The sequence below is a fragment of the Lampris incognitus genome, chromosome 12 (assembly GCF_029633865.1).
Source record: "Lampris incognitus isolate fLamInc1 chromosome 12, fLamInc1.hap2, whole genome shotgun sequence".
In the NCBI taxonomy this organism is placed as follows: domain Eukaryota; kingdom Metazoa; phylum Chordata; class Actinopteri; order Lampriformes; family Lampridae; genus Lampris; species Lampris incognitus.
The window spans coordinates 53497324-53514094 of record NC_079222.1 but is presented as its reverse complement, the minus strand read 5'-3'; the positions used below and the strand labels follow the sequence as shown (position 1 = coordinate 53514094).

Genomic DNA, 16771 nt, shown 5'->3' with positions numbered 1-16771 from the left:
CAAGCGAGGCAAGATTGAGATGGCTTGGACATGTGTAGAGGAGAGATGCTGGGTATATTGGGAGAAGGATGCTAAATATAGAGCTGCCAGGGAAGAGGAAAAGAGGAAGGCCAAAGAGGAGGTTTATGGATGTGGTGGGGGAAGACATGCAGGTGGCTGGTGTGACAGAGCAAGATGCAGAAGACAGGAAGAAATGGAAATGGATGAGCTACTGTGGCAACCCCTAACGGGAGCAGCCGAAAGTAGCAGTAGTAGTAGTAGATATAGTCCCAACTGGGATGACACCCAATTTGTTAACAAACTCTTATCTTCTCTCCCCTATTTAAATACACACCGATTGATGTCAGGAGGTGATGTAAATTGTGCAATCAATCCAAAATTGGATCGTTCAAGTTTGAGAGTAGTCCCCCCAACAGGAATGGCAAAAGTGTGGGCCATGTTTATGGAGGAGAATGGATGTGTGGGCCAGTGGAGGTTTTTTCCCCTTCCGTCAAAGAACTTTCCTTTTTTTTTTAAATGTCCATTATACATTTTCCAGGATAGATGACTACTTTTTAGACTCATCCCTTCTTAGTGAAGTCAAATCTGTGGAATATTTGGCAATTGTCATATCAGATCATGCCCCATTGACACTTGAAATTAACTTCTCCAATCTCTTGACAGATCGTCCTCGGAAATTTAACTCACTATTGCTATCTGATCTATGACTACCTATCAAAATCTATAGAAACATTTCTAGATACAAATATAGATAAATCCATCTCCCCCTCATTACTGTGGGAAACTTTGAAAGCATTCCTAAGGGGCCAAATAATTTCCTATTCCTCTCATATAAGTAAACAACGCATAAAACAACCTCAAAAATTAACAGAATCAATATTAAACATACTAGAACGCCAATGTTCCACAAATCCTGCACCAAAACTCCTTAGAAAAAAGATTAGATCTACAATCACAATTCAATTTGCTATCTACAAATAAGGCAGAGCGCTCACTACTCCATTTTCGTGGTTTTTATTGAGTATGGAGAAAAACCCAGCCGGTCCCAAGCCCGGACAAATGGGGAGGGTTGCGTCAGGAAGGGCATCCGGCATAAAATCTTTGCCAAATCAAATATGCGGATCATAAATTACGGATGATCCGCTGTGGCGACCCCTAACAGGAGCAGCCGAAAGTAGTAGTAGTAGTTATTGAGTATGGAGAAAAAGGGAGGCGGCTTCCTTCTCATCAATTAAAATGACAATCTGCCTCTTGGCTTATACCTCAGGTGAAGGACCCCGGTAATAACCTGGTGACAGACCCTGAAGAGATTAACAAAATTTTTACATCTTTTTACTCCACTTTATACACTTCTGAAGCACCAGTAGACAATTCCAAAATGATATTTTTTAAACATATTCCAGCAATTAGTGAGGATCTTGCCTCAGATTAGGAGAGGCCAGTAGGTCTGGCAGAAATTGTTACAGCTATAAAACCAATGCAGAGTGGGAAGATGCCGAGTCCAGATGGTGATTCTACTGATTTGTATGAGAAGTTTGCTAACAAAATCTCTCCTCTTTTGCTTAATGTTCCAAGACTCAATTGAAAAAGGTCAATTACCTTCGACACTGTCAAGCATCCATATCCCTTCTACTTAAGAAAGACAAGGACCCCACTAACTGTGGATCTTATCGTCTTATCTCACTTTTTAATGTATATGTCAAGATCATTGCAAAGGTATTTGCTCTCCGCTTAGAATCAATTCTTCCAAATGTCATCTCTGAGGACCAAACAGGCTTCATAAAAAATCGGCATTCATTCTCAGATATTCGTAAACTTTGAAATATTATCTACTCTCCCAGCAACAACTCTTCTCCGGAAGTGGTCATATCCCTAGATGCGGGGAAGGTCTTTGACTGAATTGAATGGGGCCATTTATCCACAGTACTTTACAAATTTGGTTTTGGTAATAATCTTATTGTATGGATCCGTCTTCTCTATTCCTTACCACAAGCTTTGGTCTGCACTAACCCTATAAGGTCTCCGCTCTTTAATCTCTCTAGGGGAACTTGTTGAGGGTGCCCCCTATCCCCACTACTTTTTGCTATAGCCATCAAACCACTTTCCATAGCAGTACGGACTTCACCATTATTGCAAGGTGTGAGAAGAGAAGGGGTTGAGCACCGTGTGGCTTTGTATGCAGATGATTTATTAGTGTACTTAACTGACCCTGAATCTTGTACATTAACAACTGTCTCACTCCTTGAGGATTTTGGGTCATTTTCTGGGTACAAACTAAATTTCAATAAGAGAAAGCCCTACAAATTCGACAAACTTCAATCCCATTTCACTTATACTATTCAGGCTTTAAATATCTTGGTAAAGAAGTTACTCGCTCCTCCTCTCTTTACACAGCAAATTTCACCCCACTGCTAAATCAAATGAAACTTGATTTCAATAGATGGAATAGCCTGCCACTAGCATTAACTGGTAGAAATCCAATCAGTAAAAATTAAACATTTTCCTGAAGTTTTTATATGTTTTCCAGTGTCTCCCTATATTCCTCCCTAAAACAATTTTTCGCACAATTAATCAAACAATCAGCCCTTTTATTTGGGGAGGCAAACACCCCAGAATGAATCATACGCTCTTTCAATGAAACAAAGAAATGGATGGCTTAGCGCTTCCCAGTTTTATCCATTATTACTGGACAGTGAATATACAAAAAATATAATTTTGGCTCCATGCGCCGGAATCTAGTTGGTGCTCATTAGAGGCTCAATCATGTCGCTCACCTTCACTTCCAGCATTAGTCTTTTCATCACTCCCTATAAAACCATCTCGCTACACCTCGAACCTCAGAGTACTTTCTGCTTTAGAAATATGGATCCGATTCCGACGTCACTACAAATTTAAAGCGTCATCTGTATTAGGGCCTATCACCAACAATCATCTATTCCCTCCCTCAACCCTTGACTCTACTTTTGGAAAGATGTAGGTTTACAATGTTTTAAAGATTTATTTCACAATGACACATTTCCTAGCACTGATGATCTACATAAAAAACACAATTTACCTCACTGCAATATATTCAGGTTTTTTCAAGTGCATAACTTTATACATAAACAATTTCCCTCATTTCCTTCTCTTCCACCCCAACTCACTTGGGAAAATATGCTAAACCCTATCCTCCCTGCTCAAAAAGGGCTAATATCATTCTTGTATGAGAGCCTCTTAAGCTTAGAAAATCATTCAACTCAGAAAATCAAAGCACACTGGCAGAAGGAACTAGATGTTGAGCTAACAAATGACTATTGGGAGGGAGCGTTAAAATGGGTTAACTCCTCCTCATCATGTGCCATTCTAACGCTCATTCAATTTAAGGTTTTACATAGAATCCATATCAGTAAATCCAGGCTTTCTGAGATATACCCAGGCTTAGATCCACAGTGTGACTGTTGCTCTCACTCACCCGCAGATCTGACCCATATGTTTTGGTCATGCTCTGCACTTCAAAATTATTGGTCTTTAGTTTTCAACACCCTTTCAGATGTCTTAGGAGTCCCCATTGATCCAAATCCACGAATCGCCATCTTTGGAGTACCAACAAATAATTTGTTCTTATCCTTGAACACTAAACAAAGAGATATTATTGTATTAATATCTCTTCTGGCTCGCCGAAGGGTTCTTTTAGCCTGGAAATCTCCCTCATCACCATCCCATCACATTCTGGGTGGTTAAAAGATATAATATCATATTTAACCTCAGAACAAATTGAATATACTTTGAGGGGATCAAAAGAACGCTTTTACTGCAAATGGCAGCCTTTCCTTTCCTATTTTGCAAACCTGTCTGTATTACCCTCAGAGTAGAGATCAGATGGTGATGAGAGATCTGTCCTAAGTCTATCAAAACTATGCTGAATTTGCCATTATTCACCTGTACCCGTGCAGCTTTGGCTGGCTTGCTTACTTTTTACAAGTATTTTACAAATGTACATTGTTTAATTATCTTCCCTATGACACATAATGTTATGAACAGATTACACTGAGCTATGGTATTGTCATTTTCTTTACCGACACTCCTAAGGCACGAGGGGGGGGGGGTGTTCATCTGTTGTTTTGTCTTTTCTGTTTGTTTTGCATTTCTTCTGAAAATATAAAATGTGGAGATATTTGTTAATATTGGACACTGTATCGGTATTTACATCTCCAATAAAAATACTTTTGAGGAAAAAAAAAAGATAGTCACCCTCAAATAAATAATTTTATTGGCATTTACCACCTCAACATGCTACTGTTCATACTACTAGCAATCTTGAAACAACATACTCCATAAGAGGCTCAATATACCAACACTAGCTAGCTTTAGAAATTAAACAATTTCAGACTTGGCTGAAGTCGGTGTGCGACACCTCATTGTTAATGTTAATTCTACACACAACTGCCAGAGTAAAATTAATGGCATGTGTTGGTGGTATCTTTAATTATAAGCTGTATCCACGAAAAGTGCTTCCTTCCTGTTTGGTGCAGGGACAACTCACCATCACCGGGGCTGTAAGAAATGGCAAAAACCTCTCCTCCAAACTCCTTCCTCTTGATCTCCTTGATGAAGTCCCCAGAATCAGCGATGAAACACTGGATACGGCCATTCTCTCTGTCAGCCACACACAGTTCCTGTCTGTCGGCCAGGTAAGCAAGGCTGTGAGGGACTCTGAATGGGACCCTTTGTCCATCTGCAGAACCTTGGAGGACCACAGGAGATAAGAAATGAAACAAGATGTGTCTGAATGTTTCAGCGATGCTCAGTGATATTCAAGAACTATGGGAAAAGAATTATACACACAGAAGCCCTGACATCAATTATGATCTCGTGCTCAATCTTTTTTTTCTTTTGGGGGGAGGGGGGTTCCCCTTTTTCTCCCCATTTGTCAATTGTACCCATCCAATTACCCAACTCCTCTGATCCGTCCCGGTCTCTGCTCCACCCCCTCTGCCGATCCGGGGAGGGCTGCAGACTACCACATGTCTCCTCCGATACATGTGGAGTCACCAGCCGCTTCTTTTCACCTGACAGTGAGGAGTTTCACCAGGGGGACATAGCACGTGGGAGGATCGCACTACTCCCCTCAAGCCCCTCCTCCCCCACGAACAGGTGCCCCGACCAACCAGAGGAGGTGCTACTGCAGCGACCAGGACACATACCCACATCTGGCTTCCCACCGGCAGACACGGCCAATTGTGTCTGTAGGGATGCCTGACCAAGCCGGAGGTAACACAGGGATTCGAATCAGCAATCTCCATGTTGGTAGGCGATGGAATAGACCGCTACGCCACCCGGACGCCCCATGGTCAATCTTTTATGGATAACGTTATACCTGGTTCTTTCTATGTTGTTGACATGTCCTCAGCATACATAGTAAAATAAATCTTTCATATCACACATTTTAATGGAGAGTTTATCATCATTCCATCTGTCAACCATCTGTACATCACCACACCCCCTTCCAAGTCTTTACACATTAGTAGAGACTCGGAATGAGTGGTTAACCAGGCCTTCACTGTGTGCTACTGCATCAGCTTCAGTAGAGAAACTTCTACACGTGTTGCAATCACCACAAACAACCGAAATTCATATTACTGGGACATGTGAAAACTGAAATAAAATTGGTCACAGTATATGTGAGAGGTCTTCAGTTAGAACCAGGCTCACTGTAAGTCATGTTATTGTGTGTGTCCGTGTGGTTGTTCCTCATGAAGAGGCTGATGGTGAGTTGTTTCGGTGGACATGAAGACTCGTACCTGCACCCCACTGAAATAGGTATCTGCCATGAGGCGAGAACTTGAGGATGCGGGCGTTGCAGTAGCCGTCTGCTATGTACAGGTTCCCTGTCACCGTGTCCACAGCTACATCAGTAGGCTGGCAGAAGTGGCTGTTATCACTGCCTGGCTCAAAGGCTTCGCCCAGTACCAGAAGGACCTTGTCTCTGCCGCTGCTGCTCACCTTCAACACCTGAGGATGTGGCAGAGGAGAGGACATTTAATTAATTAATACTTGATTAACATTTAACTGGTGGTGTTGCACTGTGGCGATTTAAGGCATTGACCTTTGACCTTTGTGTGTGTGTGCGAGAGAGAGAGAGAGAGTGAGAGAGAGAGAGAGAGAGAGAGAGAGAGAGAGAGAGATATTCATGATTCAAGAATCAAAGGTATATTTGTCACATATATTTGTCAGGAGTCCTGTATAGGAACTCAGGATCTCAGGTTTCACAATATCTGCCCTACCGTAACACAAGGTAAAATGAAACAAAACACCCTACTCTAACTTGAACCTAGACCCCTCCCATACACGACACTCCCTGGTACTTTGGACAGTTGACCCCAAGTATTTAAACTCATATGCCTTCGTCACCTCCACTCCTTGCATCCTCACCATGCCACTGTCCTCCCTCTCATTCACGCATAGGTATTCCATCTTGCTCCTACTAACTTCCATTCCTCTTCTCTTCAGTGCATACCTCCACCTCTCCAGGCTCTCCTCAACCTACTCCCTACTCTCACTACAGATCACAATGTCATCCGCAAACATCATAGTCCACCGAGACTCCTGCCTGATCTTTTCCATCAACCTGTCCATCACCATTGCAAACAAGAAAGGGCTCAGAGCCGATCCCTGATGCAATCCCACCTCCACCTTGACCCCATCTGTCATTCCAGCCGCACAACTCACCATTGTCACACTTCCCTCATACATATCCTGCACCACTGCTACGTACTTCTCTGCAACTCCTGATTTCCTCATACAATATCACACCTCCTCTCTCGGCACCGTTGTATGCTTTCTCTAAATCTACAAAGACACAATTTAACTCCTTCTGGCCTCCTCTATACTTCTCCTTCAACATTCTCAAAACAAACATCACATCTGTGGTGCTTTTTCATGGCATGAAACCATACTGCTGCTCGCTAATCGTCACCTCTCCTCTTAACCTAGCTTCTATTACTCTTTCTCTCCTCTTAACCTAGTTTATATTACTCTTTTTCTCCTCTTAACCTAGCTTCTATTACTCTTTCCCATATCTTCATGCTGTGACTGATCAACTTAATACCTCTGTAGTTGCTACAGCTCTGCACATCACCCTTGTTCTTGAAAATCAGTACCAGTATGCTTCTTCTCCACTCCTCAGGCATCCTCTCGCTTTTTAAGTGGTTAAATTACATCTATCAAGTCATTTTGAGAAAAATGTGTATAAAAGTGGCAAAAAATAGATAAGATTCTGCTGAACACATAAGACAAATATCTGAGTCTTTGTTTTAGTGATAAAAAGCTAAACCCTATTGCATGGTCAATAGGTGGATTTTACAGAAATCTTGATACTGAATTTGTTAAGGAGCCTCACCTGATGAAGAGCCACATCAGTGACCCAGTAATTATTTTCCGTGTCAGCAGTTATCCCATGAGGCAAGTAAAACCTGCAGCAAGAGACTGGTGTTAACTGAATGATGTAAAGTGATACGACCACATAAACTCTTGTTCTTTATTTATATTCCAAAAGATTTAAGTATTAGGGCACATAAATATGATGGTGTCTTTGTTCTAGCTAAATGTGTTGGCTAACACTCAAGACAACCTCATGAATGCTTACATGTTTCTGCCGGAAGCCTTGAGGACATGGCCTTTAACTGGATCCACAACCAAAATGGTGGACTGCTGAATAGGACCTAGGGACCTCTGCTGGTATCTACCCTGGCTGTCAAAGGAGCTGGAATTAAAGAGAAGGGAGAAAAGAGACGGAGAAAAAGGAGGGAAAAAAGATCAATTGTAGTTATTAAAAAAATAATATGTTGTAACAGCATAATATATACTATTTATATATAATCTACTATACAATAGCGTGTAAGTTACACAGATGATGATTTATTTCGAGCATGTAAATAATCAGGACATAACATACAGATAATCCATCGCCAATAATCTGAAGTGATCAACAAATCCACACATCAAACTCAGTGAACACATCTCCATATGCATCAGATGATGTGTTACATGTTGGAAAAGGAGGAGGAGGAAGTATACACTTATTTTTTCCTACCCCTTCTCACCTACTCTGAAGTTAATTCAGCTACTACAACTATAGTATACAGGGACACAAATGTGAGGCTGGGAAAACAAAAGTCGTATATATATATATATATATATATATATCAACATGGATACAGGAAAAAATGTTTTAATGCAGAGCAGTACAGGCCTGTTTCGTGCGTCTCGCACTCATCAGCTGCCAATGTTTTTTGATAAAGAATCATACAGTTACGTTGCCCAGCGTCACACCCCTAATTTCAGTTGGACAGCAACCAATCAGATGGGGAAACATTCAAATTATAACAGCCAATGGGGTAGGATACTTATGATGCACAGCAACCAATGGAGGGGTAGAAAACATTACAACCAATGGGACTGGGGTTTGTTTTGAAAAGCATTTAGCAGCCAGGGCACTGTTGAAATGGCGTACATTAAAAATATTGAAAATATAACAAGGTAACTTATGTGTATTATATACTGCTCAAAAAAATAAAGGGAACACCTAAAAACAAAATATAGACCTCGATGAATGAAATATTTCAGCTGAAAATCTTTATTTATTAGACAGAGGAATGTGTTTAGAGCAAAATAACCTAAGAATGATCAATGGAAATCAAAATCATTAGCCCATTAAGGTCTGGATTCAGAATCATACTCAAAATCAAAGTGGAAAATGAGAACATAGGCTGATCCAACTTCTGTGGAAATTCTTCAAGACGATTCAAAATGAGACTCAGTAGTGTGTGTGGCCTCCACGTGCCTGTATGCACTCCCTACAATGTCTGGGCATGCTCCCGATGAGACGACGGATGGTCTCCTGAGGGATCTCCTCCCAGACCTGGATCAGGGCATCGGTCAACTCCTGGACAGTCTGTGGTGCGACATTGCGTTGGCGGATGGTACGAGACATGATGTCCCAGAGGTGCTCGATTGGATTCAGGTCTGGGGAACATGCAGGCCAGTCCATAGCATCAATGCCCTCGACATACAGGAACTGCTGACACACTCTGGCCACATGAGGACGAGCATTATCATGCATGAGCAGGAACCCAGGGCCCACTGCACAAGCATATGGTCTGACAATGGGTCTGAGGATCTCATCCCGGTACCTAATGGCAGTCATGGTACCTCTGGCTAGCACGTAGAGGTCTGTGCGGCCCTCCAAGGATATGCCTCCCCAGACCATCACTGACCCACCGCCAAACCGGTCATGCTGGAGGATGTTGCAGGCAGCAGAACGTTCTCCACAGCGTCTCCAGACTCTCTCACGTCTGTCACATGTGTTCAGTGTGAACCTGCTCTCATCTGTGAAGAGCACAGGGCGCCAATGGCGAATCTGCCAACCAAGATGTTCTCTGGCAAAGGTCAATCGGGCTGCACGGTGTTGGGCTGTGAGCACAGGCCCCAATTGTGGACGTCGGGCCCTCATACCATCCTCATGCATTCTGTTTCTCACTGTTTGAGCAGAAACCTGCACATTAGTGGCCTGTTGAAGGTCGTTTTGTAGGGCTCTGGCAGTGCTCCTCCTGTTCCTCCTTGCACAAAGGACCAGATAGCGGTCCTGCTGCGGGGTGGTTGTCCTCCTGCGGCCCCCTCCACGTCTCCTGGTGTACTGGCCTGTCTCCTGGTACCTCCTCCATGCTCTGGACACTGTGCTGGGAGACACATCAAATCTTCTTGCCACAGCACGCATTGATGTGCCATCCTGGATGAGCTGCACTACCTGAGCAACTTCTGTAGGTTGCAGATACCGCCTCATGCCACCTCTAGTGGTGAGGGCACTAGCAAAATGAAAAACTAACCAAAGATCGGCCAGAAAAGATGAGGACAGGCAAATGGTCTGTGGCCACCACCTGCAAATCCATTCCTTTTATAGGGGTTGTCTTCACCAACAGGTGAAATTGATTCACAAATCAGTGTTGCTTCCTAACTGGACAGGTTGATATCTCAAAAGTGTGATTGACTTGGAGCTACATTGCATTGCTTATGTGTTCCCTTTATTTTTTTGAGCAGTGTATATTGGGGTGGTGTTGGGGCACAGTTGGGAGGACAGGTAGTAAAAAAAAAAAAAAAAAAAACTAAAATATTAAAAAAAACAATATTTAAAATAGCATATTAAAAAACCCGTATTTAAAATAGAATATTAAAAAAACATTAAAAGATCCTAATAAATGTCATATGTGTATCATCTAATGGGGGGGGATAATAAAGACATTGTACTTATAGTTACAAAGGAGGTATTTTTTTATGTGTCTACAGCTGGTGGCCAATTCATTTCTATTATTCAAGGTGGACATATCAGGTCTGCAAATAATAAAATACTTTACTGCCAAGCACAGGTTACATCTTTTACCCCTAATTGAATATGCACTACTCTTTGCAAGGATTTTCCATGAGACAGAATAACTGATACTCTTCTCTACCAATGACCACATGTGGCGGCTGAAGGTCGTAATATCCCACCAAGACAGAGACATCATAGCCCATGCTTAAGAGTCAATCTTATACCACAAGGGAATACCATGGCAGAAACAAGGTAACAGCAAATTTGACGTGACCATGAGAGGCTTGGACGGGGCAGAGACCTGTGAGCTAGTGGGCTTGTACGTGTTGTCCCAACTACAGGTCCTAGACATTAACATCAAGCTATATAGAGATGACGGGCTGGCAGTCTGCAACAAACCGGCAAGAGAAGTCGAGAGAATAAAAAAGAAAATGTGTAGTATATCTGCAAACAATGGACTAAAAATTACAATTGAGGTTAACAAAAAACTGACTGACTTCTTCGATACCTCATTAGACCTTAAAAATAGTACATAAAGACCTTACATGAAGCCCAACAATATACTGCAATACATCCACAGAGAAAGCAGTCATCCACCCTCCATTTTGAAAAATATCCCAGTGAGCATAAACAAAAGACTCTCATGTTTATCATCCAGCGAGGCCATCTCTAACGAAGCAGGCCCCCCATACCAGGAAGCCTTACAAACATGTGGATATGATTTCAGACTTAAATACAATCCACCACCAATTACTGACAGCCAGCAACAACAACAAAAAAGCGCAGCAGAAGGCGGAACATCAGCTGGTATAATCCAACTACAGCGACACTGTGTGGCCTCTAATATTGGAAAACACATTTTTCAAGCTTTTGGATGAGTGTTTTACCCCAGACCACCAACTGAGGAAAATATTCAACAGAAACACGTCAAAATGAGCTACAGCTGCATGCCAGATGTTCAGCAGGTTATTTCATCCCACAACACAAGCATCATGGCCACGGCACAGACCCCCTCACCACAACCAAGCACCTCCAACTGCAAATGCCGTGTTAAGACATCGTGTCCTCTAGAAGGAAAATGCCAGATAGAGGGAGTCATCTACCAGGCATCGGTGACAAGAAAAGATAACTACAATGTGGACACTTACATGGGATTAACAGAGGGCCTTTTTAAATTAGGTTTAACGCCCATACGGGTAGCTTCAGAAATGAGCATGCAAGAAATGCAATGACCTTAAGCTGCCACATGTGGTCACTGGTAGACAAGAGTATCAGTTATTCTGTCTCATGGAAAATCCTTGCAAAGAGCAGTGCATATTCAGTTAGGGGTAAAAGATGTAACCTGTGCTTGGCAGAAAAGTATTTTATTATTTGCAGACCTGATGTGTCCACCTTGAATAATAGAAACGAATTGGCCACCAGTTGTAGACACCGAAAAAATATCTCCTTTGTAACTGTAAGTAAAACATCTTTATTATTCTCCCCCCATTAGATGATACACATATGATATTTATTAAGTTTTTTTATGTTTTTTTAATATGCTATTTTAAATATGGGTTTTTTTAATATGCTATTTTAAATATGGGTTTTTTAATATGCTATTTTAAATATGGGTTTTTTAAAATATGTTTTTTTTAACTACCTGTCTTCCCAACTGTGCCCTAACACCACCCCAATATACACTGCTCAAAAAAATAAAGGGAACACATAAGCAATGCAATGTAGCTCCAAGTCAATCACACTTTTGAGATATCAACCTGTCCAGTTAGGAAGCAACACTGATTTGTGAATCAATTTCACCTGTTGGTAAATTGTCTAATTTCCACCAGGTGGAAATTAAACAATTTGCAAGACAACCCCTATAAAAGGAATGGATTTGCAGGTGGTGGCCACAGACCATTTGCCTGTCCTCATCTTTTCTGGCCGATCTTTGGTTAGTTTTTCATTTTGCTAGTGCCCTCACCACTAGAGGTGGCATGAGGCGGTATCTGCAACCTACAGAAGTTGCTCAGGTAGTGCAGCTCATCCTGGATGGCACATCAATGCGTGCTGTGGCAAGAAGATTTGATGTGTCTCCCAGCACAGTGTCCAGAGCATGGAGGAGGTACCAGGAGACAGGCCAGTACACCAGGAGACGTGGAGGGGGCCGCAGGAGGACAACCACCCCGCAGCAGGACTGATATCTGGTCCTTTGTGCAAGGAGGAACAGGAGGAGCACTGCCAAAGCCCTACAAAACGACCTTCAACAGGCCACTAATGTGCAGGTTTCTGCTCAAACAGTGAGAAACAGAATGCATGAGGATGGTATGAGGGCCCGACGTCCACAATTGGGGCCTGTGCTCACAGCCCAACACCGTGCAGCCCGATTGACCTTTGCCAGAGAACATCTTGGTTGGCAGATTCGCCATTGGCGCCCTGTGCTCTTCACAGATGAGAGCAGGTTCACACTGAACACATGTGACAGACGTGAGAGAGTCTGGAGACGCTGTGGAGAACATTCTGCTGCCTGCAACATCCTCCAGCATGACCGGTTTGGCGGTGGGTCAGTGATGGTCTGGGGAGGCATATCCTTGGAGGGCCGCACAGACCTCTACGTGCTAGCCAGAGGTACCATGACTGCCATTAGGTACCGGGATGAGAGCCTCAGACCCATTGTCAGACCATATGCTGATGCAGTGGGCCCTGGGTTCCTGCTCATGCATGATAATGCTCGTCCTCATGTGGCCAGCGTATGTCAGCGGTTCCTGTATGTCGAGGGCATTGATGCTATGGACTGGCCTGCATGTTCCCCAGACCTGAATCCAATCGAGCACCTCTGGGACATCATGTCTCGTACCATCCGCCAACGCAATGTCGCACCACAGACTGTCCAGGAGTTGACCGATGCCCTGATCCAGGTCTGGGAGGAGATCCCTCAGGAGACCATCCGTTGTCTCATCAGGAGCATGCCCAGACGTTGTAGGGAGTGCATACAGGCACGTGGAGGCCACACACACTACTGAGTCTCATTTTGAATCGTCTTGAAGAATTTCCACAGAAGTTGGATCAGCCTATGTTCTCATTTTCCACTTTGATTTTGAGTATGATTCTGAATCCAGACCTTAATGGGCTAATGATTTTGATTTCCATTGATCATTCTTAGGTTATTTTGCTCTAAACACATTCCTCTGTCTAATAAATAAAGATTTTCAGCTGAAATATTTCATTCATCGAGGTCTATATTTTGTTTTTAGGTGTTCCCTTTATTTTTTTGAGCAGTGTATAATACACATAAGTTACCTTGTTATATTTTCAATATTTTTACTGTACGCCATTTCAACGGTGCCCTGGCTGCTAAATGCTTTTCAAAACAAACCCCAGTCCCATTGGTTGTAATGTTTTCTACCCCTCCATTGGTTGCTGTGCATCATAAGTAACTACCCCATTGGCTGTTATAATATGAATGTTTCCTCATCTGATTGGTCACTGTCCAACCAAAATTAGGGGCATGACGCTGGGCAACGTAATGGTATGATTCTTTGTCAAAAAAACATTAGCAGCTGATGAGTGCGAGACGCACGAAACAGGCCTGTACTGCTCTGCATTAAAATCTTTTTTCCTGTATCCATGTTGATATTCCACTCCTCATTAGTCAAGCACGCAACACCATTGACGGATTCGGAAAAAAACCCGCTATATATATGTGTAAATACGTGTATATACAGTGGTGTGAAAAAGTGTTTGCCCCCTTCCTGATTTCTTATTTTTTTGCATGTTTGTCACACTTAAATGTTTCAGATCATCAAACTAATTTAAATATTAGACAAAGATAACACAAGTAAACACAAAATGCAGTTTTTTAATGATGGTTTTTATTATTAAGGGAAAAGAAAAATCCAAACCTACATGGCCCTGTGTGAAAAAGTGATTGCCCCCCCCCCCTGTTAAAATATAAATTAAGTGTGGTTTATCACATCTTTGGAAAGCTGAGTTCAATTTCTGTAGCCATACCCAGGCCTGATTACTACCACATCTCTTCTCAATCAAGAAATCACTTAAATAGGACCTGCCTGACAAAATGAAGTAGACCTAAAGATCCTCAAAAGCTAGACATCATGCTGCAATCCAAAGAAATTCAGGAACAATTGAGAAACAAGTAATTGAAATCTATCAGTCTGGAAAAGGTTATAAAGCCATTTCTAAAGCTTTGGGACTCCAGCGAACCACAGTGAGAGCAATTATCCACAAATAACGAAAACATGGAACAGTGGTGAACCTTCCCAGGAGTGGCCGGCCGACCAATTTACCCCAAGAGCGCAGCGACGACTCATCCAAGAGGTCACAAAATATCCCACAACAACATCCAAAGAACTGCAGGCCTCACTTGCCTTAGTTAAGGTCAGTGTTCATGACTCCACCATAAGAAAGAGACCGGGCAAAAATGGCCTGCATGGCAGAGTCCCGAGACGAAAACCACTGCTGAGCAAAAAGAACATAAAGGCTCCTCTCAGTTTTGCCAGAAAACATCTTGATGATCCCCAAGACTTTTGGGAAAATACTCTGTGGACTGACGAGACAAAAGTTGAACTTTTTGGAAGGTGTGTGTCCCATTACATCTGGCGTAAAAATAACACCACATTTCAGAAAAGGAACATCATACCAACAGTAAAATATGGTGGTGGTAGTGCGATGGTCTGGGGCTGTTTTGCTGCTTCAGGACCTGGAAGACTTGCTGTGGTAAATGGAACCATGAATTCTGCTGTCTACCAAAAAATCCTGGAGGAGAATGTCCGGCCATCTGTTCGTGACCTCAAGCTGAAGCGCACTTGGGTTCTGCAGCAGGACAATGATCCAAAACACACCAGCAAGTCCACCTCTGAATGGCTTAAGAAAAACAAAATAAAGACTTTGGAGTGGCCTAGTCAAAGTCCTGACCTGAATCCGATTGAGATGCTGTGGCATGACCTTAAAAAGGCGGTTCATGCTCAGAAACCCTCCAATGTGGCTGAATTACAACAATTCTGCAAAGATGAGTGGGCCAAAATTCCTCCACAGCGCTGTAAAAGACTCATTGCCAGTTATCGCAAACGCTTGATCGCAGTTGTTGCTTCTAAGGGTGGCCCAACCAGTTATTAGGTTTAGGGGGCAATCACTTTTTCACACAGGGCCATGTAGCTTTGGATTTTTTTCCCCACTTAATAATAAAAACCTTCATTTAAAAACTGCATTTTGTGTTAACTTGTGTTATCTTTGTCTAATATTTAAATTTGTTTGATGATCTGAAACATTTAAGTGTGACAAACGTGCAAAAAAATAAGAAATCAGGAAGGGGGCAAACACTTTTTCACACCACTGTATATATATATATATATATATATATATATATATATATATATATATATATATATATATACATACACACTACCGTTCAAAAGTTTGGGATCACCCAAACAATTTCGTGTTTTCCATGAAAAGTCACACTTATTCACCACCATATGTTGTGAAATGAATAGAAAATAGAGTCAAGACATTTGACAAGGTTAGAAATAATGATTTGTATTTGAAATAAGATTTTTTTTACATCAAACTTTGCTTTCGTCAAAGAATCCTCCATTTGCAGCAATTACAGCATTGCAGACCTTTGGCATTCTAGCTGTTAATTTGTTGAGGTAATCTGGAGAAATTGCACCCCACGCTTCCAGAAGCAGCTCCCACAAGTTGGATTGGTTGGATGGGCACTTCTTTGAGCAGATTGAGTTTCTGGAGCATCACATTTGTGGGGTCAATTAAACGCTCAAAATGGCCAGAAAAAGAGAACTTTCATCTGAAACTCGACAGTCTATTCTTGTTCTTAGAAATGAAGGCTATTCCATGCGAGAAATTGCTAAGAAATTGAAGATTTCCTACACCGGTGTGTACTACTCCCTTCAGAGGACAGCACAAACAGGCTCTAACAGGTACTATTTAATGAAGATGCCAGTTGGGGACCTGTGAGGCGTCTGTTTCTCAAACTAGAGACTCTAATGTACTTATCTTCTTGCTCAGTTGTGCAACGCGGCCTCCCACTTCTTTTTCTACTCTGGTTAGAGCCTGTTTGTGCTGTCCTCTGAAGGGAGTAGTACACACCGGTGTAGGAAATCTTCAATTTCTTAGCAATTTCTCGCATGGAATAGCCTTCATTTCTAAGAACAAGAATAGACTGTCGAGTTTCAGATGAAAGTTCTCTTTTTCTGGCCATTTTGAGCGTTTAATTGACCCCACAAATGTGATGCTCCAGAAACTCAATCTGCTCAAAGAAGTGCCCATCCAACCAATCCAACTTGTGGGAGCTGCTTCTGGAAGCGTGGGGTGAAATTTCTCCAGATTACCTCAACAAATTAACAGCTAGAATGCCAAAGGTCTGCAATGCTGTAATTGCTGCAAATGGAGGATTCTTTGACGAAAGCA

General features: G+C 42.3%; 1 protein-coding gene across 3 annotated transcripts in view; it reads right to left on the bottom strand.

Moving 5' to 3' along the window:
• Window positions 1-16771, bottom strand: part of pam (peptidylglycine alpha-amidating monooxygenase) — a 303428-nt gene that overhangs the window by 189550 nt on the left and 97107 nt on the right. For all 3 annotated transcript variants that reach the window (XM_056290498.1, XM_056290496.1, XM_056290499.1), the window contains 4 exons: window positions 7625-7741; window positions 7379-7451; window positions 5781-5991; window positions 4523-4723 (listed from right to left, as the gene is read on the bottom strand). In XM_056290498.1, coding sequence (XP_056146473.1) covers window positions 4523-4723; window positions 5781-5991; window positions 7379-7451; window positions 7625-7741 — 602 coding nt within the window. The remainder of the gene's footprint in view (window positions 1-4522; window positions 4724-5780; window positions 5992-7378; window positions 7452-7624; window positions 7742-16771) is intronic.